This window comes from Podarcis melisellensis (assembly GCF_964234715.1).
Source record: "Podarcis melisellensis genome assembly, chromosome: 13".
NCBI classification, from domain to species: domain Eukaryota; kingdom Metazoa; phylum Chordata; class Lepidosauria; order Squamata; family Lacertidae; genus Podarcis; species Podarcis melisellensis.
In genome coordinates, this window is record NC_138545.1 from 52,051,974 (window position 1) to 52,073,790 (window position 21,817).

A 21,817-nucleotide genomic window follows, 5' to 3' on the forward strand; every position below is an offset into this window, starting at 1 on the left:
AAGGGCTACAATTTGAGAAGGTCAGCAAAAAGACCATTAACTACATACAGTGGTACCTCGGGTTAAGTACTTAATTCGTTCCGGAGGTCCATTCTTAACCTGAAACTGTTCTTAACCTGAAGCACCACTTTAGCTAATGGGGCCTCAAGTTGCTGCCGCACCGCCAGAGTACGATTTCTGTTCTCATCCTGAAGCAAAGTTCTTAACCCAAGGTACTATTTCTGGGTTAGCAGAGTCTGTAACCTGAAGTGTATGTAACCTGAGGTACCACTGTATTGATGCAAAAAAGTAGCAAACCAGACCTTTTAGAACCTAGACAATGATTCAGGAGGGGGTGATTGAGATTGCAGAAGGGGGAGAGGGGGGCTTAATGCTTTCCCATCTCACTGTTTCTTGCTCCCCATCTTTCCCATTCTGAGCATATTTTCCTCAGTTGGGCTTCAGACGCAGGCCTGTAAATTTATGGGCAGAAAAATTGGTGGAGGGCATCTACTGCTGCAAAATGGAAGATAAGGAAAATGTTGTGCCTCTATTTCTGTTTCTCTGTTTACAGCTGCCCTCTCCCAAGTGAATGCTGCCATACATATATTTGCATGTAACATGCAATGTGCCCATTCACCAGTCATTCACTATTTTTAAATTCAGTTTTCTCATTGACTTCTTAGGGAAGAGTCAAGCACTTTTATTGCAGTAGGCTAAGTAGGTATTACGCATCAAGGCTGTGTGGAATGCAATGTATTTTTAATATTAAGTTTTATGTATTACTATATTTCATTCTAACTCGATTTTTTCCCCTACTTCAGTTCCAGCGTACATTCTTATTTATTCAAACAGTTTAATTCTAAATTGTTTGACTGAAAAGCTGTTAGTTGAGGGAATCGTTGATCCCAAATACGTATGGTCTGGTCCCCGAGGACAAATTACTAGAGGTAAATACAGTATAGTTTAATTGTGCATAACTTAAGACTACAGTCCTTAGCACAGTTTCTAAAGAGTAAACCCACTTCAATTCTGAGGGTCATTTCGGAGTAAACGTGCTTAGGATCATGCTGCATATTTTTTTTAAAAAAAAATTTAACTCTGATACAGTGGTACCTCACAAGACGAATGCCTCGCAAGACGAAAAACTCGCAAGACGAAAGAGTTTTTCGTTTTTTGAGTTGCTTCGCAAGACGAATTTCCTTATGGGCTTGCTTCGCAAGACGAAAACGTCTTGCAAGTTTCAATGCATTCCTATGGGAATTTGGTTTCAATGCATTCCTATGGGAATCCGTGCTTCGCAAGACGAAAAAGCTCGCGGAACGAATTAATTTCGTCTTGCGAGGTACCACTGTATATGTATTTCTCTGCCGCTCTGATAAGCACAGACAGTCCTAAGAGCACTTCACTGAGGAAACACTGGTGAGCTGTGATCCTGTATTGGCACCACAGCTGAAATTCTGAGCAGCCACTGCGTGTTCCTTGAGGGGTCTCCCCTCATGCAATTCCTTCCTTCGAAGAGAAAGCCTAGGCAGGGCTTTGGGACCCTTTGTCCTTCCATCCCACCTTGGGACAGCCCGTCCTGTTTTGCCACCTGAGGGAGAAGAGGAGAGTGCCACCCTGTGCACCTGCCGCCCCTTGCAATCCCCGCCATAGCCTCATTAGGCGGCGTTGCGTGGCTTCTCCCCCCTTCTCTGGCGGCAGAGGGCCCTCCTTGGATTACGCCACCTCAGGCGCCTGCCTCGATTTGCCTCATGGTCCTGCCCACCCAGTGGCATCACAACGGGGGGGGGAGCGGTGCGCCCCAGGTGCCATGTCTGGGGGGTGACAAGAAGGTACCTCACGGCGGCTTGCAGTGGCATGAACAGCCATTGCGCCACCACAGCCGCATGTGGAGGGTTCTCCGTTCGTGGCTGCAGCCGCAAGCAGCACCGGCGGCAAACCACTATGTACAGCACATGTGCACATGCACTGTACGTAATAACACCGCACATGTGCTTTACATAGCGGTTTGCCTCCTGCGCTGCTCGAGTACGGTGGGATCCCTCTGTCGCTGCTACAGACGCATGTAGAGGATCCTCTGTTCTCTGCTGTAGTGGCAATTGGAGGGATCCCGGAACCATCCATACGGCACTGGAGCGGCGGTGCCAGCAAAGCACTATGTACAGTGTATGTGCAGCAGCGCTACATACGGCACATGCGCCCTACATAGCAACGCCCCTCCCTGGGTGTCACGACGCCTTTGTTCACCCTTGTGCCCGCCCCGGGTTAATATTCAGGAACCCTTCCAGAAACAGCACTTTAGGATAGAGTTTAGGAGGCCCTAATCAGTTCCACCAAGAAATGTAGTTATGGTTTTGTCCATTCTTTGTCTTTTGTCTCTTCTGAGAGCAAAGCATCCATGATGAGAGTGAGCCAGCCGCCCTCATGGCGGGGTGAACTGGGGCAGGATGCTCCGTGGGGCCTCTGAGGAGTCTGCCTGCCTCCTCCCACTCAGCCACCCTACAGCTGGGGGGGGAGGCAGCGGGCGGACCATTTGGGGCAGCATGGAGCCTGGGTGCCCAATCCACCGTGTCACTCCCAGGAGAGACGCGTGGCTCGGGTGTGCTGCAGGCCCCACAGTGAGTGCCACCCAGCATTTTGTCACCCTCCTCAGAGGTGACACCCAGGGTGACCCACCCCCACTACACCCCCTTCCTTTGCCCCCTGGGGGGGGTCTCCTTTTGCTCTTTGTTTTGTTTTCTGCCTGGCTCTAGAGGCCTTCAGACCATGGAGCTCCATTGGTAAGGTGCTCCCGCTAGGGGGGCTGGGGGCTCTGAGCAGCTTCCCTGGCTGTTGCGCCAAGTGCCCCTGGATCCCCCCCAGTTGTGGCGGTTTTGGTGGCTCAGGGACCACCCAGGCAGCCCAGTTGGTGCTGGCAGTCCTCAAGAGCTCTATGCAGCCATGGCGCCCGCCATCTTGCCTTGACAGAAGTCCATCGTAATGATTTATTATTAGTTAATTGACATTGGCATTGAGCATCCCATTTCTGATATTTTGGGTAATGTGTTGTTATTTGCAGAATCACAGAGGTTTCTTTTAACGGATGATGGTAGCTTGCAGATTTATAATATTAAAGGCAGTGACTCTGGAGGTTACACTTGCAAAGTGAATTATATATACAATGCTGAACCAATGACTACTGAAATCCATTTCATGGTTTATGGTAAGTAAGGTTTTAGTAATTTTAATTTTGTTGTTTTGCATCCATGGTATTAATTTGTAAAATACTCAGGAAAGCATGGAAATCTAGAACCCTTAAATACTATTGAAAAGAGTGATTTGAAAAGTGATTTGAAAATAGTATCTTGAAAACCACAAAAATGTATTGGGCCTTACTAATTTCTTGGTTAAGTGTCAGCTAGCACCATCAGCTTGAGAAATAGTCAGGAAATATTTGGACTCTGCCCAGGCATTCTGGAAGTTTCTTCAGTGTAAGCCCATGCAGTTCAGGTACCTGGGGCAGGGCAAGGGGTGGGCAAACACTGAAGAAGGACAATAAAATTAAGCTAGGGTGCCACCTGGTGGAAATGCATTGTCTTACTCTGTGGCTGCATTGTGTCTTCTTCTTGTTGTTGTTGTTTAGTCGTTTAGTTGTGTCTGACTCTTTGTGACCCCCTGGACCAGAGCATGCCAGGCACTCCTGTCTTCCACTGCCTCCCTCATGCTGGTAGCTTCGAGAACACTGTCCAGCCATCTCATCCTCTGCCGTCCCCTTCTCCTTGTGCCCTCCATCTTTCCCAACATCAGGGTCTTATTAGTTGAGTGCAATAATGGTGCAAAACCACATACCAAAACAATTGCAAATGAGTACATTTGCACTGCCGTGCTTAGAAAACAAGATACAACATCTCCAAGGGCAGATGAGCTCCATCTTGGAGCCTCTATCTACATATAGTTTTAGAAATAATTGAGAACTAGTGACATATTGGGAACAGGAGATGGGCAAATTCCTCTTCTTGTTGTTATTAGAAATAATTTAATTTATAACCCGTCCTTCACCCTAAAGCCCCAGGATTTGTGTCTGTTCAGTGGCCAAGCAGACTTCCTTGAAAAGTAATGGACTTTTCTTCGTTAGAGGTTTGTAAGCTGCAGGTGACCAGTCACTCATCAGGGATGCTATAGCAGAGGTTAGGGAGTTGGGTACGGTTGGGGGAAAACTTATTCTGAGGTGTCATTTCCTAAGAGTAGAACAGAAGTTCTAAATTAAAACTGAGTAGAGGGAGAAGAATTATTTAACATACTAACTGTTCTGAAAAGCACAACAGCCTTAACATTTAGCAACTCCTACTCTGCAGCTGTGTGTAAATTCAGCAAATTAATTTTGACTGATAAACTTGGGAGGAACTAGAATAATTGGCACACAACAGGGGGGTCCCTGTCCTCAGTTTTCTAGAAGTGACTGAAACCTGGTGGAGTAATTGCCGTGGCTGGAGTACCTGTACTGATAGGGAAGCAGCAAGCAAGGTGGCTTTCACAGATCTCTGGCTATGTTCTTCATTCATTTAGGTCATACCAGCAAGTTTATTACGTGTCTTCACTTACAATAATATCAAGAGATGATTCTAACACCAGCACTTTCCCCCATAAAGACCAATAAATATATTTTAAAAATTAAAACAATTGCATTATTTGTATGCCGCCCATCTGACTAGGTTGCCTTCGTTTGTGCAAAGTCTAAGCGCTACAAAGAACTATGGCGTATTCTCAGTAGGGGCAGAGCCTTGAGGATGGATGGTAAACGGAATGGGAATGGGGGAAGATTCAAGGGCATTTTGGCTGCATGTGAAAATAATGTGCATGCACACACACCTCTCCCTAGCATATTTTCAGCTCTTGGTATCTTCTGCTATCCGCAGAAGCAGTGTTTCTTGTTTAGACACCTGTTGGACACGTGTCTCTTCTCTTTAGCACTATACTGCATACAGATGTTGTCTTTATGCGGTGGCTGCACCACCAAGTGCATAAGTGAAGAACAAAGGAATATTGGCTTGTCCATTCACTGTTCATTCTTTTCAGTGAATGGAGATTACCCAGTTCCACCCTTACAACAACAAGGATATTCGTAAGGATGAAGGACATCTGAAAAATATTTTAATAAATAGACAAGGCAACACCAAAATACATTTGGAAACAATTAGAAACAAGCAAGGAATGAAAGAGTAAAAAGGAACATTCAACCACATTATAGCCTCTTCTGCCGAGGTCATGCTGACTGTAAGAGTGAGGCCAGAAGGAGCCTGGATTTCACTCTCTGTCTCTTTTCCTTCTGGTTCAGTGTTCTGTACATAGTATGCTTAGTGTTAGCATTTAGTCTTATTATAAGTTATTGTAAGTTTAAGTTGAGTCTGCTGCAGCTGGATTTCTTATGGACAGGGCCAATCCTGAATCTTTTGGATTTGTGACCATTATGCTCATTTGCCTTCAGTAGCATTAAATCTCTGCTGGTCTTATTTTGGGGGGGAATCCTGCAACATGTTTGAGTTTTTGCTCTGCTAACTATGCACTGGAGTTCTGCGCTGGATCAATATGAGTAGAATACATGACAGTTATTGCATAATTGTGCCTCTAAAGCAATGGAAAGGCATAATTCACTGTGAGATAATCTGAATCTATGGAAGAAACTGAACTTACACTATAAGCACAATGTTTCTGTCTGGGGCAACAAGAACAAGAGAACCTTGTGGCACCATAAGGACTAATAGCTGTGTTTTATGGCTACAGTTTTTGTGGACTTGAGGTCACACTTGGAATCATAGAATCATAGAATCATAGAGTTGGAAGAGACCCCAAGGGCCATCGAGTCCAACCCCCTGCCAAGCAGGAAACACCATCAGAGCACTCCTGACATATGGTTGTCAAGCCTCTGCTTAAAGACCTCCAAAGAAGGAGACTCCACCACACTCCTTGGCAGCAAATTCCACTGTCAAACAGCTCTTACTGTCAGGAAGTTCTTCCTAATGTTTAGGTGGAATCTTCTTTCTTGTAGTTTGGATCCATTGCTCCGTGTCCGCTTCTTCGTCAGATGCATGAAGTATCTTCAGTTGACAGAAGATGACTTGCTTCTTATACCCATAAGTGCTCCAACCAGGAATGTGTTAATGATTGAAATGGAGCCCATGCAGTCAATGGCAATTTTAGGCAAAGTTTGTAGAAAGGAACCAATGTTCATTTTCGGTTGGACAGAGGTTTCTAGAACTGGATCTGAATGGAGGAAGGAGCAGAGGGCTCTTTTTCATGCCATTATAGAAAAAAATATTTCCATAGGCATTAGGTCATGAGGGTCATTAATATCCCAGAAAATAAATATTGCAACCAAATTGTCAGAAGCTAGACACAGTAAAATATACACCCATGTCTGGGATTCATCTTGCACAGTCATAATACAGTCATACCTCGGGTTAAATATGCTTCAGGTTGAGCGTTTTCAAGTTATGCTCCACAACAACCCAGAAGTAACGGAGCGCGTTACTTCTGGGTTTCGCCGCTCATGCATGCGCACTCAAAATGACGTCACGCACATGTGCAGAAGCAGCAAAATGCGACCTGCGCACACGCAGACACACAGACACGTCTTACATTTACTTCAGGATGCGAATGGGGCTCCAGAATGGATCCCATTCGTATCCAGAGGTACCACTGTATACTTCGCAATGATTGTTCAGGACACAACCTCTTTATATCTTTGGCTTTTCTTCTGTATTGCAGTTCAGTGCTAGTGTTTTAATTTTGCTCAGTTTTTGATTTTATGATTTTTATGTGCATTGCACCTGTTCTAATTGCAATATTTTGTGTCCGTTTGGTAAGGGCAGGCTGTAGGTATGTCTAAAAAGAAACCAATAAAATATTATGCTTAGGAATGCATTAGTCCTGGTGTTGGGTAATTCCTGTACCATGTTAAGAGAGAATATTTTCCTTTTCTTAGTGTATCATATGCCAGAGAAGAGTCTCCGCCTGTCCTCTGAATTCACGGTTCAAACCTGTGAAACCAACGCGGTTGCTTCATTTGAAAAGCATTTCTTAAAGAAACTGGAGAGCTTAGTCCACAATCTGGGGTGTGAGATCAAGCAGTGGAGTACACAGTGTCATGCTTCTACAGACACACTGGAGAAGATAACACACAAGCTGACCTTTCAGTTTGTAGGTAAGGTGAAATCTTACTACTTCTTCAGTATTTTATTTTTGACCATTGTGTGCAAGAAAATACTGTAGGCAAGAGGCCTGGAGGGTGGCAGCATGAGAACGGGCCTTTTCTGTGGTGGCCCCCCACACGTGGAATGCTCTCTCTAGGGAGGCTTGCTTGGCACCACCATTACATACAGTGTCTTTAGGCGCCAGGTGAAAATATTCCTCTTCTCACAGGCCTTTGGCTGATTAAACAATATATGGCCTTTTAAACTGGGGTGGAGGTCTTGTTTTTGCTTGTTACTATGGTAAGTATTTTTGTATTTTTATATGCTAAACCACCCTGCTATCCTCAGATGAAATGCAGTATTTAATAATGATAGAAACAGAAATAATAGAAATAGAATAAAAGGAAATGCAGGCCAGCTATAGCACATTCTCTTTGTGAGACAACTGGCAACCAACCCAATCGGTTTGGGCACCAGGAGGTCATCAATTCAGGTGCCCAACTGTGTGCTGCCACCTCCTCCTCCTCCTCCTCCTCCTCCTCCTCCTCCTCCTCCTCCTCCTCCTCCTTCTCCTTCTATAAATGGTGTTGTGGTTAGAGTGTTGGACTAGGACTTTTGGTGGGGTTCAAATTCCCACTTCAGGGACAAAAATCACATGGGTGACCTTGGGCCGCAGTCTCTCAGCTTAATCTGTCTAACCAGGTTTGTTGTGAGGATAAAATGGGGATGAGGAGAACATCAAGCATCACCTTGCGCTCCTTGGAGGAAGGTGGGATATAAATGAAAGTATACACTCCTCCTTTTCCCCTGATATAAGGACTCAGGGCAGCTTACAGATAAATATAAGAACAGCTAAAACAGGGGGGGGGGGAATCATTAAAAACAATTAAAAATTAAGAATATATCTATATAATGCATTAAAATCTATTAAAACCACACAAATCATTACTTTAAAAGCAGTCAGCTCCCAAAAGCCTGTTGGAATAGCAACAAAGAGGGAGCCAGCCTAGCTTCTCTAGGGAGGGAGTTTCAGAGTTGTCTGGAGCAACCACCACCAAGAAGGCCCTGTCCTGCGTCCCCACCAAGTGTGTCTGTGAGGCTGGTGGGACTGAGAGATGGGCCTTCCCTCAGATACCTCAGCAGCAGGTTTGTGTGAGGGAATACAGTCTGATACAGGCTGTAATTTTCTTTTTCTTTTTTTAAAGATTTCTGCTGGGTGTTTATTGTTTAAGGAGCATTATGTTATGCCATGTATTGTTTTAAATGAGTTATGTATCCTGCCCTGAGACAAAGTGGTATAAGATGAGTTGTAAAATTTTGGAATAGATAGATACAAGATCTATATACAATGAACCTAAAGAACTGGGGTCATATTACCAGTTACAGATAGGTAGCCGTGTTGGTCTGCCATAGTCAAAACAAAAAAAATTCCTTCCAGTAGCACCTTAAAGACCAACTAAGTCAGTTCTTGGTATGAGCTTTCGTGTGCATGTATCGTGTGTATCTGAAGAAGTGTGCATGCACACGAAAGCTCATACCAAGAACTGACTTAGTTGGTCTTTAAGGTGCTACTGGAAGGAATTTTTTTTGTTTTGGGGTCATATTATGCAATGATAGTTTTAAAATTTTAGCGTGCAAGAAGGTTGCTGCTATATAAAATATTGGCATTGCAGACAGATTCTTACATGTGGTGAAGCCACCGTGTTGTAAGACATGGGTTTTATCATATGGGGATACTATTGGAAGAACACTTGCATCACACAAAAGTTTTATTAAAGTAGAAAAATTGCTGCTTACTTTCTCTTAATTTGCAGTTTTTCCTTTAGCACTGACCACAGCAGACCTCTGTAGAAGTTCTCAATGTGAAAATTCCACCAGCAACATGAAGGAGGTGAAGTAAAATTATACCAAAGGTTCACAGTGCAATAATGGCCGTGATATTTTGCAGAACTTATGGCAAAAATAATAACTTATAAGTGTGCAAAATCAGGGGTGCCAACAATATTGTGGGGACCTGGTATACTGTATGTAGATTGAGCTCTGCTGCAGTCGCCAAAGAAGGCACAAATTTGCATAATATTTGCGTAATATTATCTCACATGCAAACTTGCACCCTCTTTTGCAGGTGGTGGTGGAGCTTACAAAAATAAATCAGGGGTCACATACAAATAATAAGATGTCCAACAGACAGAATATTAACAGGTGAAGCTTTCCCCATAACTGTCGTTCCATACTGTTTAATATCTGCCTGCCACATAGCTGTTAAAGCCACAAGAGTCCTCCAGTGCTAACACCAAACCATGTAAAGAACTCATGTTTTGTGAGGTGTAAATGAATTGTGTTATTGTGGGTCTTTCATCTGTTGATCATAGGCTGGCAGTACAGGTGGCAGCCATTTTGCACACATCCAATTGACGCATGACTGCCGATGTGCAGGTCCTTTTGGACCCGGAAGAGGGCGGAATGGAGCGCAGGACAGGCTTACGCGCACTCTGTCTGACAATGTGCCATCACGCGCATGGCGCACGGGTGTGACATCACACGCCGGGCCCCCTCAGTCTTGGGCACAAGATGGGCACTTGTGTTGTGTTTTATCCACAGCCCACCGTGATTCTAGCTAGGTCACAGTTTGGTCTCTGTTAATGTGCAGCTCTTGTTAACTGTCACACTCCTAGGCCTATACCAAGATTAGTGAGTTCTTTGAAGTCGAAAACGCGAACTCCTCTCACAGTGATTATTCAAGTTACCTTCATGGTACACTGAATGCAGTTAAAGTAGACCACTGCAAGCCAGGATTTGGGAAGATCATAAATGCCCTCAGCAATAACACAGAGTGCCCAGGGTGTTGTGGTGAGTTTCCAGAGTCTGTATGTTAAAAAAAATACTGCTGACTAATTTTCATGAAATGTAGTTTCTTGCTGATTTTCCCCCTCACCTATTTTTCTTCTTTTAATTTTTAAAATTGGAAACAAATTTCTCAGGGTACGGAGATCATTATGACAAAAACACATTATTGCAATAAGGGGGAAAGAATGAACATTAGTGCCCGCCTGTCAATCACTAACCTAACAGGTTATGGCCACCAGGACTTCAAGGCACCATGCAGGGCCTCTGAGAAGCAGGCTGGATGTCACTGCCTGTTGATGGGCAGTGAATTCAAGGCTGTTTTCTGCAGGGATCGGCTGTGTGACCAAGTTCCCTGTGGGGAACTCAGTCTTGGAGCTGATCCAGCCGTATCTCTACCTGCCTCACACCTGGCATGGTTTTGGGAAAACTGTTTCATGGGCAAAATTGGGAGCTATGCTCTCAGTGTTTTGCTTACTTATAACAAATGAGTGCTGATTTTGTTTATGTAACTCACCTACAGTCGTACCTTGTTTTGCAACCGGGATCCGTTCCGGAGCCCTGGTCACTAGCCGAAAAGGATGTAGGGCAAAGCACTGCATCTGTGCATGCGCGCGGAGTGGTTTGTGCTTCTGTACATGTGCGAAGCGCAATTTGGTGCTTCTGCGCATGCGTGAGCAGGAAACCCAGAAGTAACCCGTTCCGGTACTTCTGGGTTTGCCGTGGACATTCGCTGGAATGGACGCTAGACGTTCTCAGAGGTATTAATGTACTCAGTCTTTGCAGAATTGTCTCTGTGGGCAAATACGTGTGGCTAAATTCCCCAATGAGGTTGTACATTTCCCTATGTAGAGGGAGATGCAAAGAACCCATTTCTGAAATTACTGTGACATGGAGCACCAGGCGGCATGTCTAGTCACATCAGTGTAATGTCCGAAGCTGGACATTCAGCCTGCCATGAATGGAAGTCAAAAGCAGGCTAATAATTTCTAATAAATTTAAGTGAATGAGAGCCGTAGTAATTTTGTGTGTGTTGCCCCTATGTCTTTTATTTTTGGATAGTCACCTGCCCGCCAGGTAGATTCAGTGCAGAATATGGTACCATTTGCACTCTGTGTCCTGCTGGATCCTACAATGAAAACTATGGTCAAGCAGCATGTGAAAATTGTCCCAAAACACAAAGCAGTGATGGTGAGGGTGCAAAGACAGGAAGAAGTTGTCATAGTAAGTAGCTTATCTGCACAGGCATGTGGTCATACCATGGGCAAAATTTCCTTATTGTGGCCAAGTTGTTCTGACACTCGATAACATTTAGGCATTGGCAAATTAGACAGTTTGCTTTACTATAACGCACAGTGAGTAACTGTTGTGGGGATTGACAATTTTAGACCAGGCACTCTTGTGACAGTCTTGTTGCACTAGGAATATTAAACCAGGGGGATTTGAGTTTAGGCGATGCCAGAAGTTAAATGACCTGTGCCAGATCCATAATTCTACTGAGGGGAGATTGGCCTCTAGGCGTAATGATGTGTTTGGGACAGAGGGTGGTACAGAAAAAAATTGTCTTAAAACTTTGTTTGGACAACTTCCCTGGATCCATTGTAAGTGGAAGCCATGAATTACAAGAAAACCAAAGTCATGGTTTTCTCAAGAAACTATAGAGCCCATAAATGGCGTATGGACAACCAGCCAATCGAATAGGTCAAAGTTTTCAAATATCTTGGCCTTATTTTCCAGTCCACGGGGTCATGGGGAGCACACCAGAAATGTGCAAAAGAAAAAGCGTCCCAAAGCACCAAAATTCTGACAAGCTTTTTCCACACAAAAGGTGACAAACATATGCCCACAGTCCTGGAAGTGTTCCAAGCTAAGCCCCTAGCACAGCTATTATATGGGGCTCAGATTTTTTCATGTAACTTCTCTTGGTGCACACAAAATCAGGCACTTCTTGTATGGAAATATGTGAACAGTTCACTCCCTGGAGAAATATTGACTGGCTGTAGCAGACTGGCCCCACACGGGTGGGGGAACCTATTAGAATGTCTGGTCCCCAGAAGCCTATGGAATCTCAAGGATTTCTGAATGCTCTAGGGCAGTGTTTCCCAACCTTGGGCCTCCAGCTGTTTTTGGACTACAACTCCCATCATCCCTAGCTAGCAAGACCAGTGGTCAGGGATGATGGGAATTGTAGTTCAAAAACAGCTGGAGGCCCAAGGTTGGGAAACACTGCTCTAGGGTATTCTACCCCAGTGGTTCCTAGGTGTCAGCAACCCAGTTGGATGGGCAAGGTACAAGTAAATATTATATTTACTTGTGTGTATACACGCGCGCGCGCACACACATATATATATGTCAGAGCTGCCCAAGTCTTTATTAAGGTTCAGTTTCAATTCCAAAGCCGCGGTGCGCAGCTCTACGTCTCAACCCTAGACCGCTGAAGCTCCGTCTGAATCTCCTCCCCCCAGACACCAGTTCAAGACCCTAGCTTTGCTCCACCTCTTCCTTTGCTCCTTTCTCCTCTGGGTCCGTCTGCCCGCCGGGGTGTTGCCCTTTCTGGACTCTTCTGATGCTGAAGAGTCCCCGGATTCTTCCCCCTCCCTCCGGCGTGCTTTAGGACCTGGCTCCCAATCCGCGCTCCCAGCTGTCCCGCGCGCCTGTGCATTTGAACTTGGCGCGCGCGCCCAGCTGGCAACCTTCCTCCTGACCGTTACACTGCTTCTGTCACTGCTTCCCCCTTCGGGGGGGGGCTAGCTGGATCTGACTTCCCCTCTGTTCCCTCACTCAGCGATAGGGGCGTGGTCAGCCCTGCCTCATCCTCTCTTTCCCCTGGAGGGGAGGCCGGTCCTGACACATGGGACTCTTCCCCCCCGCTACGCTCTGGTGGGGAAACTGGTCCCGATCTCCAGCTGCTGCTTTGGGAGTCACCGCTGGTCCCTTGCTTCTGGTGCGTCCCTCCCGGGACCCCCCTTGCTCTGGCTATCGGTGCTCCCTTCTGGGAATCTTCTGAATCACTGGACAGGCTCATGGAATCTCTTCCCCCACTGTCATCCTCACCTACGCTGCCCTCGGATTGTTCTCCTTCGCTCTCCGCTTCCTCTTTCCCCTGTGCCTCTGCTCCTGAACCCCTGACAATATATAATATAAAATACAATAATAATAATAGCAACAACAATTATAATGGTTCTCCCTTGCCTCTGCTGCCTCCTGCATCTAAAGTCACAGCAGCTCCCTGGCTCCACCCATGCAGTCCTCCGCGGTTCCGGCAATGCTCTCCTCGCTTCCCTCGATCATTCTTGCCTCTGTCAGATCAGAGTGCCTGCTCCCTCTCTGCTTAGTTGCTGGGCAGAGACTCAGCACCTGAGACTTGGCTTCATTGGTGTTGGCCTGACTCTCAGTTGACTTCAGCTGGTGGTGAGTCATGAGCTCTCAATCTTGCACGCCTTCATAGCCACTGCCCCAACTGTTCCGCCCTCCTGATCCTCCTCCTGGCTCGGGCGTGAGGGAGTCAGGTTCTTCCAGGGTCCTAGCCTCTTCTGTGTGGAGTTCTTCTTTCCTGGGCTCCTGGTATTCCATGCTGTCTTCCTGATCTGACGTTGTCCAGCCCCTCTGGCGCCTCTTTGTGTTCCACAGGAGTGCTGAGGTCTCCTGACCCGAGCCCCAAGGACTTCCTTGTCCTGCCAGCCTTGGTGCCTCCACCACCCCATGGCACTATGGAATGGTTGCCCCTGAAAATGCCCTGTGGCCAAGGGGAGCTCAGAAAGCCCCTTCTTTTCCCAAGAAGCTTGGAGCAATAGAGTGCAAGTGGCAGAAGTCTTGTAGCAAATAGGACCAAACACAGGATAGAGCGCATGATTATGGCTACCATCTGACAGTAATGGTGGCAAAGGAAGCATATTTTGCTGCCACTGTTGTGCCCCATCGTGAGTGCTGCTTAAGGTTGATCCAGTGGGGTGGAAGGCTTAACTGATGAATTGGTAGCCTGCTGTGATAAATTTGCAATACACTTTGAGGACAAAGTGGCTTTGTGACAGCTCTGAACTTGGGGTCACAGTTATGGCAGCCATAACTGGGGCACCATCCAGTCTGATTTGTGAGGATCAGCTTCACTTGTTGCATCCTGAGGAAGTGGAAGTGCAGGGATTTGGTCCAACACGAGCTCTGCAGCCTTGCCCATCATGGCGAAGATGATCTAGCACAAAGAAAGAGGAGTCTCCATGGCAGCAGAGGAGCTGCAGTCTCGGAAGTGGGACACAACTACCACACCCCCAAGCAGTCTCTCTGCCTCTCTGCTTCCCCAGGTCAGTCACCTGTGCCTCAAGGGAACTCATTCCTTGGGGTCCAGGAGTTCATTTCAGTAACAATTTCTACCCAGTTAGATCAATAGGTATACAGATGACATTACGCAGGACAGCCCCCTCACCCATACAGTTCTGGCTTCAATCTACATTTCTTTTTTCTTTACCGTTTATTGAGTTAGTTGACTTGGGAACTTGGGATTTGTTAGGACTATGAGCAGAGAAGCTGAGTGGTTTGTCCTTGCCTCCTAGCCCTGCTGCTGAACTTGCTTAGCTGCCTAAATCACTTGCTGTCTTGATGCTTTGGCAGGTGAAGTTTAACGTCAGGGCTCTTCTTACTGACGTCAAAAGTGCTGAGACAGACAAGCTGGCCCTCCTCTTCTAGGGCATGAATACCCTTTCCCAATGTTTTCCCAATGTTTGGGAGTTTCTTGCCCAAAGACTTCATTTAGCTTTAGTTGTCACATTGACCAAAAAGCATTTCTCTGTGTCTTAATGTGCATATTGAACTACATTCATGGACTTCAACTTTGCACTTCTCTTGGCATAGGTTGCTAGTTTATCAAACATACTGAAACTCCATGATTATGGAGTCTTCATAATCATTACGGCATCATCTAGTTACTAGAAGAATGCTTCACTGATTTTCATAGGATGCATCTTCTGATTTCTGTCCAGAAACAGCCAAACACACAATCATTGATGCCAGGAAAGCAGGCTTTCTTCCTTGGCGTCAGTCACTGTGCTTCTGGCTGGTTTTTGGGAAGTGTTCATATCTAGCAAAAGTCCAAGTCTTGTTTTTAGGGGGCAGCACAAAACTCTTCCTTTGGGGGGAAAAAGCATGGTTTGAGGATTGGTGGGTTAGGTTCTTGTACGTGGCTTGCTCAATGGTTTTATTGTGTGATTTTGTTTACTGTTTTTGAAATTCTAAGTCACCCAGAATGGTTGTTGACCATGCTATAGCATATTTACAGGATATGTATTGGTTATCACTAAGCAGATTTGTCGAATTCCATACCTGCTGCCTAATTCACGATGCTTCTGCTAGTCATATGAAGGAAGAACTGTAGATTCCATTCAGGGGGAAAGGCTAGATAGCAAGCTGGACGGCACTGAACAACAGGAATCCCTGCTCAACTCTCCCTCTAGCTTAGCCTCTTCCAGCATGGTGCTCTTCAGATGCTCCCATCTTCTCTGAACCTTGCTGGAGATGATGGGGACTTGTGGTCCCTAATATCTGGATGGGACTGTGTTGGGGAAGTCTCCTCTAGCTCCTCACCACACACACTTTCCTGCCTGCCTTCACAGCTGTGGTGTTATGTGCCGAGAGAATTTGCAATACAAATCCACTTAAATTGCACAGCGGCAAGGCCCTGCCAAGGCTGATGGCCATCCTATGTCCCCTAGAGAGTAAGAGAGAGCAGCACAACCCAACAGGGAGGAAGAAGGGTGGTGCTGCTGCCATGGGACCTGCTGTTGTGTTCCAAAGAGGAGCGGTCTGAGGCATGAAGAAAAGAGGACAATGGGTGTGGGTGTGATGCTACCTCCCTTACCTACCTCGTGCTCTGAGGATCGGAACAAAGGTTGGAAGAGCATCCTTTTTGAGGCCCACTAGCAGGGGGCAGAGGTGGGCTGGCAAGCCCTTTTCAAGTGCTTGTGTGTGTGTGATGTTTGTCTATAGTCGCCATGCTAAATAGATCTCTGTTCTTGTTCATGTTTTTCAGAAATTCTACCAATGTGGATGGTTTTTTTAATATCTTCCGCAGGAACCAGTCTTATTCTTGTGACAATTTGGCTGTAAGTACCCTACTCTTTTACATTGAACTTATACTTTACATCTGTTTATCACCTCTAACCCCTGTGCCCTCCTGGACTGCAGGAGCTGAAGCCTGTTGCTGCTGGACACTTTAGGACAATATGGCTTCCATAGCAAGTTCTATAGGTGTCATATATGTGATGTGTATGAAGGCAGCTAGCAGTTTTCTGCCTAGAATTTCTTACAAAAGATTTGAATTAACTTCTGCTTTTCCTTTAAAAGCCCCTTACATTCCACACAGTTGTACAAAACCGCAACACAAATCACAGAGCAGTTGCTACACTGACTTTGAAGATAGTTTGAATCCTTGCTGAGGGCCAAAATGACATCTTATGCTAGAAGTGGGGAAGGGGGTTCCTTTTCAGCCATGGGGCCACATTGCCTTCTGAGCGATCTTCTGGAGGTTGCCTGCCAGCAGCAGGCAGGGCCAGAGGCGGAAGGGAACAGACCAACGAATGGAAACCCTGCCTTGCCACAGTAGGCTGCTTTCTGCAGACGCTCACACAGCCTTCCTCACCCTCAGTCCAAACCAGCAGGAGGTCTGGCCAGAGTTCAAGGATGCATTTGAGCCAGGCAAAAGCACTCAAGCATGGTCGTGTGGCCCTGGCAGAGTTGCAAAGGCTAGATAGAGACCCGGAGGGCCACATTTGGCCCCTGAGTCTGAGGACCCCCAGCCTGTGCTTAAGAGATCTGTTATCAGTTCTCCCAACATTTTGATTTTAACTTTAAAGCAGCCCAAGCTTGAACTGGCCAGCAGCACTGATAATGGGCGTTAGTTCTTCCCCTGCCCTATTCTGTTTAAGCAAAGAGGATTGGGAAAATGGATTGGGGCAGACTTCTCCAAGCTCCTCCAGCTCTTTTGAATTACCACTCCCGTCAGCCTGTCAGCCTTGCCTAGGGTGGCCTTATTCCAGGTAGGCAACTCCACTCTGGTTTCTGTCCTTCAAATCACCAGCTCCCAGTGTTGCTTTGTAACAAGGGAAGGAGCCATAGGTCTTTTCCTACACTTTTGCGTAGAACTTTCAGCTGATGTCCAGGGTCACATCGAAAGCACATGGCCTCCCTTGAAGAAACCTGGGAACTGTAGTTTGAGAAGGGTGCTGGGAGTTCTAGGTCTGCGAGGAGTAAACTAGTTTCCAGAATTCTTTGGGGGAGAAGCCATGGGCCTGAAATGTATGGTGTGTATATGACCCTAGTTCACCATGACGGCCAAGGGTGGGGAAAGGGTGGTGAACTATCAAAAAGTAAATGAAGAAAATCAACTGCCCTGAATTTCCTTTTCCTTGGTAGAGACGTATGTGCTGGTGTCTGGCATGACTCCCATCTGTTTCAGGGGATATAATGTCAATATCATGCTGATTGAGAATTCTTCTTCATTCATGAAAGGGCTGTGCTATAATAGTGGAATTTGGAAGCTGCACTTAACTTTCTGTGCTGCTGATGTGTCTATTTGTTTTTACATGATTACACTTTATGTAATTCATTAAACTGTGTATGAACAATTTGTGAGCTTTCGCCACAGCAGGGTAAGTGTATCTTACGGGAGAGGTGGGAAATCTGTGGTCTTACTGGATGTTACTGGACTCCCATTAGCCCCAGCCAGAATGGTCAGTGTTTTCAGATGTGGTCCAGTAACATTTGGAAGGCCACAAATCTCCCTCCCCATCATACAGCTTGACCCCAACCCCTTTATACTTAAGTCCCTTTCATTCCCAAATGAATTACTTAGCAGTGGATAGGAAGTATGTTCACCTGTAATACCAGCCCTGACTAATTTTTTCCACATCTCTCACACAGCATCATAAGTAGGTGCTGCAAAAAAACAATAGCTGCTCAATACATCAGAGAAGCAGAATCTGGACTTAAGAGGCGGCTGCAGGCATTTGCGAATATTGCAAGTGATGCAGAAGTACAAGAGCAAAGAAGCAAACTAAGCCCCATCAAAATGCACAGAAACAAAGTTGATTTTCTAGAAGATGAATCGGTGGGATTGTTAAGCAATGACGAAGCGACAGAACCACCCACCACTGCTGGTACAAGTCCATCTCCTGTCCAAACAGGACTAAGCGATTTAGAAAGTAGCTTTGAAGACAAGTCAATACCCACGCTGGACAATGACAATTTTATTCCAAAGGACCTGCCACCCAATCAGCAGAGATTAGTTGACATAATGAAGCACAATCTGCCCTAGCTGCTGTAAGGTTCTTCACAGATTTGCATAAACCTACAATTAGGAAACAGAGGAATAACTTCCTAAACAATGTTCGCAAGAAAGCTGAAAAATGAGCTTGCTTAGTGCTTGCAATTGGGAAGCAATTTTCAGTCACTCTATTTCTGGAGAGCACTTCAGCAGGATAATATAGCTTCAAGAGGGCAGTGCATTGAAGTACACACATTTCCCCCCCCCCCTCAAACTGGCAAACTGTCCAGTTTAGCAGATAATGGAAATTGTTGAAGAAGCTTCCTTTACAAAGAACTTGCTACAGAGCCAAAGAAGAATCTAGACCAAAAGCGATGCTGAGTTTAGAACTATTGTATTCTGTAAGCCAAGTGGAAAATGTAAGGATATACCATATACAATACTATAATCTCTGTGTATTCTATGTGATTTGCATTGTGTATTGCTAGTAGTAGTTAGAAGAATATGTTCAAAATGGTTAATCTGGAGCAACATGACTTGGGCCCATATCATAATACTGAAAAGTCTAAGAGCCTGTTAGAGAAAAGAACCCCTTGAATAAATTGTCTAATATTGTTATCTGCTTTGCTGCTTGTAATGCATGCAGTCTAAACCAAATAATACCAGTTTTAGCAGCCACTAGCATAGTGGGACCATAGATTGCTTGGCAAATGACAGGGCAACCCCTGCTTCACCCTATACAAACTTGAACCCTTGTTTGCCTTTGACCCATTGTTCTGCTAAAAGAAGGAGAAAATGTACAGTGGAACCCACAATCCTTTAATGTCCTGGAGGGGGAAATGAGCTACTGCTCACAGGTGTTTTTAAATATTTTGTAAAAATATTTCATAAATTATCTTGAAATCTCGTAACGTACTGAATTCCAAATCACATTTACACATGCAACCCAAGCCCTTAAGCTCATGCAAGGAAACATTCCCACTTTTCACTTCAGCTCCTCATGCTCCGAGGCTGCTCCTGAGCCAAATTTCAGAATCATCTTTTGGGCAGGGGGCTGAAGTGCTACGTATTATGGGTGATAGGAAGATGCTAAAGGAGCAGAACAGCACCTAAAATCCATGCAGAGAATGTTTGAGCTCTCGGAAATCGGCTGACACAGAGGTTTTTACCTTTTTCTTCAGTTCCACCCTGGCCTGTGGAATGAATTGATTTTTTTCTGCACTGGGCAGTGTGAGTTAATGCAGAAGAGGACAGGGCTCTTTACTGTTAATAACTGGGATTTTGTGGGAAAGAAAAAGGATTTTGAAGGGGCAACATGTAAGCATGAGAAACAGCATCTGCCGAAATTTCTCTTAACACATGTATTAAAGTTACAGGGTCCAAGTTTCCCTATGCTGCATGACTAAGGTAGTAGCTCTTGTCTGAGGCCTTGCCATTCCACACCTCCTTTACTTACCAGATTTTCTACAATACTGTTTCCCCCTTCTATGTAAAACCATGTAAAAGGTAAAACCAGCCAACCCATAGCAGTAGGAATGCAGTTCAGAGCACACCGTTTAAGGGCGCATGTGCATAATAGATATTTCCTTTAGTACTATGCTCACTTTAGTACTAGTCCCTATTCAGTGAAACAGCCCACCTCACATAGTGGACTGGGGTGCTGTTGCTTTGATGCAGAATAATACGTGATGGTCCCTTCCCCCCTTTGGGTCTCCTCCAGCAGCATAAGAGAAGATGCTGGTTATCCAACAGCTGCCTATTGTTTTCTAGAAATGAAAGTTCCAGTATTCAAGTATGCCATTTTATACCTTCTATGAAGTTGCCATATTTTTAAAGGACACGTGAGAAAATAAAAAATATTTTTATTAAAATAAAGGTTTTCATATTGCATTGCAAAGACTTTTTTTCTTTTTGTAAGAATACAAAACACTTGCCACGACATTTGACAACACAGAAACGTTGAAATTAATTTTCAGTTCCTCCTTTTAAAGTTCAACAATTTGGCAAAGACGATGCAACCTGTATACACTTCAAAAGTTGGCTATCGTAATACTGATACAAAGTACTTCATGTAGATAAAGTTCAGGTGCACAAGAACAGGGCACAACCCAGCAGACGGGTCTCCCGGGAATGTCGTCCTGAAGTGAATAGGAGCTGGGCAAGAGCTCAGATTTACTTCAAATAGGCTTCTACCGAAGATCTTCCCACTGGATTGAGCCCCAAGAATTAAAACATATGCTTTGTATAAAATATGAACACACTAAAGTGTAAATTTAGATAGTATGCAAATACTGATATATTTAGAATGACATATAAATAGCTTGAATTCTTCATAACTTTGCTTCTATAAAAAAAAGGTCAAGAGAATACTGCATTTGCATCTGTATATTGCATACATTTTTTATGTAAGAAAGATGCTAGCTTAAAACATGATTGACATTGCGGGAGGGACACTCTGCAAAACCCTTCTTTGCATGTAGAATTTTACACAAACATGCTACTCTTTGCAGAATTAGGCTCATGGCTATATTCTTCATAATAAAATATAGAATGTATTTACAGTTGAGTTATTCAGTTCATTTTTTTGGTAAGTTAAGTAGCAGCAATTTGTTTCACTTAGAAATTTTTGTTTTAAAATATTCTGAATGATATACCTCTAAGTCAGGGGTTGCTAATCTTTTTTGGCTTGAGGGTCACATTCACTTCTGGCCACCCCACCCGGGGCTGCATGGCAATAGTGGGTGTGGCCACCCTACACTCACACATGCGCACACAAACATGCATACACAGAGAGCCTCCCTTCTCCTTGGCTGATCTGTGTAGACCAGCTGATGGGAAGGGCTATTCCCTGCTCCTCACCCATCACCTTATTGATCTGATGACTGGGGAAGTTTAAACCTCTGCCCACCTCAGCCCCATGTCTGCATTATCCCCACCCCCTGCTTCCTGGTTTGTGCCGCCAGCATAATTGGCAGGGTGCTGGGGAGCACAGGTAAATTTGCTTGGGGACTGTACCCAGCCCCCCCCAAGGGGCTGGTCGTTAGCCACCCCTCCTCTTAGTAATAGACAAATATTGTATAAAATTATTGCAAAGTTTCGGTTGGGGGGGGGGCTTGCATAACGATTTCCTCTTACATGGAAATCAAAATAGCTTCCTTGATCCAACAGTTCCTTTGCCTTCGCAAGAGGTGTTCTGTCCCTGGGAACTGGACGGAGCAAGAGACCAATCTAGCAGGCCCATAAATAAGCTTAGGGTGCTGCTTTGTGTGTGTAGTTTATCTATGTGGCTGTGGAGGAACATTGGCAGAGACACGTGCTCCCAAACCACCCCTGCATAGATAAAAGTCCACACTGTCAACCAACTTTTGATATAGGGAGGAATGCATAGCCCTGTATGCTGCATGAGACCTATTTTGTCTTGTTTTCCACCCCTCCAAAGATAGGGGGCCAGCTAGTGTAGGAAGGCTGCAGTCCCCCAAGGCTGAGCCTCCCAGTCACTAGCTGGCCTCCTCCACTCAAAAGGAACAGGAGGTCACAGGAAGTGAAAAACTTCTGTTTCCACTGCAGTGAT

General features: G+C 45.2%; 1 protein-coding gene across 9 annotated transcripts in view; it reads left to right on the forward strand.

Moving 5' to 3' along the window:
- Positions 1-20,136, forward strand: part of LOC309354160 (zona pellucida-binding protein 2-like) — a 26,529-nt gene extending 6,393 nt beyond the window's left edge. For 6 of the 9 annotated variants that reach the window (XM_081884125.1, XM_081884126.1, XM_081884123.1 and 3 more), the window contains exons 3-10: positions 804-929; positions 3,041-3,184; positions 6,944-7,162; positions 8,966-9,042; positions 9,827-10,001; positions 11,058-11,219; positions 16,015-16,087; positions 17,904-20,136. In XM_081884125.1, the coding sequence (XP_081740251.1) occupies positions 804-929; positions 3,041-3,184; positions 6,944-7,162; positions 8,966-9,042; positions 9,827-10,001; positions 11,058-11,219; positions 16,015-16,087; positions 17,904-18,297 (1,370 nt within the window). In that variant the 3' untranslated portion in view covers positions 18,298-20,136. Of the gene's footprint in view, positions 1-803; positions 930-3,040; positions 3,185-6,943; positions 7,163-8,965; positions 9,043-9,276; positions 9,354-9,826; positions 10,002-11,057; positions 11,220-16,014; positions 16,088-17,903 lie in introns of all 9 variants that reach the window. The other 3 variants (XR_014162175.1, XR_014162176.1, XM_081884127.1) reach the window with 3 other exon arrangements.
- The last annotated feature ends 1,681 nt before the right edge of the window (positions 20,137-21,817 follow it).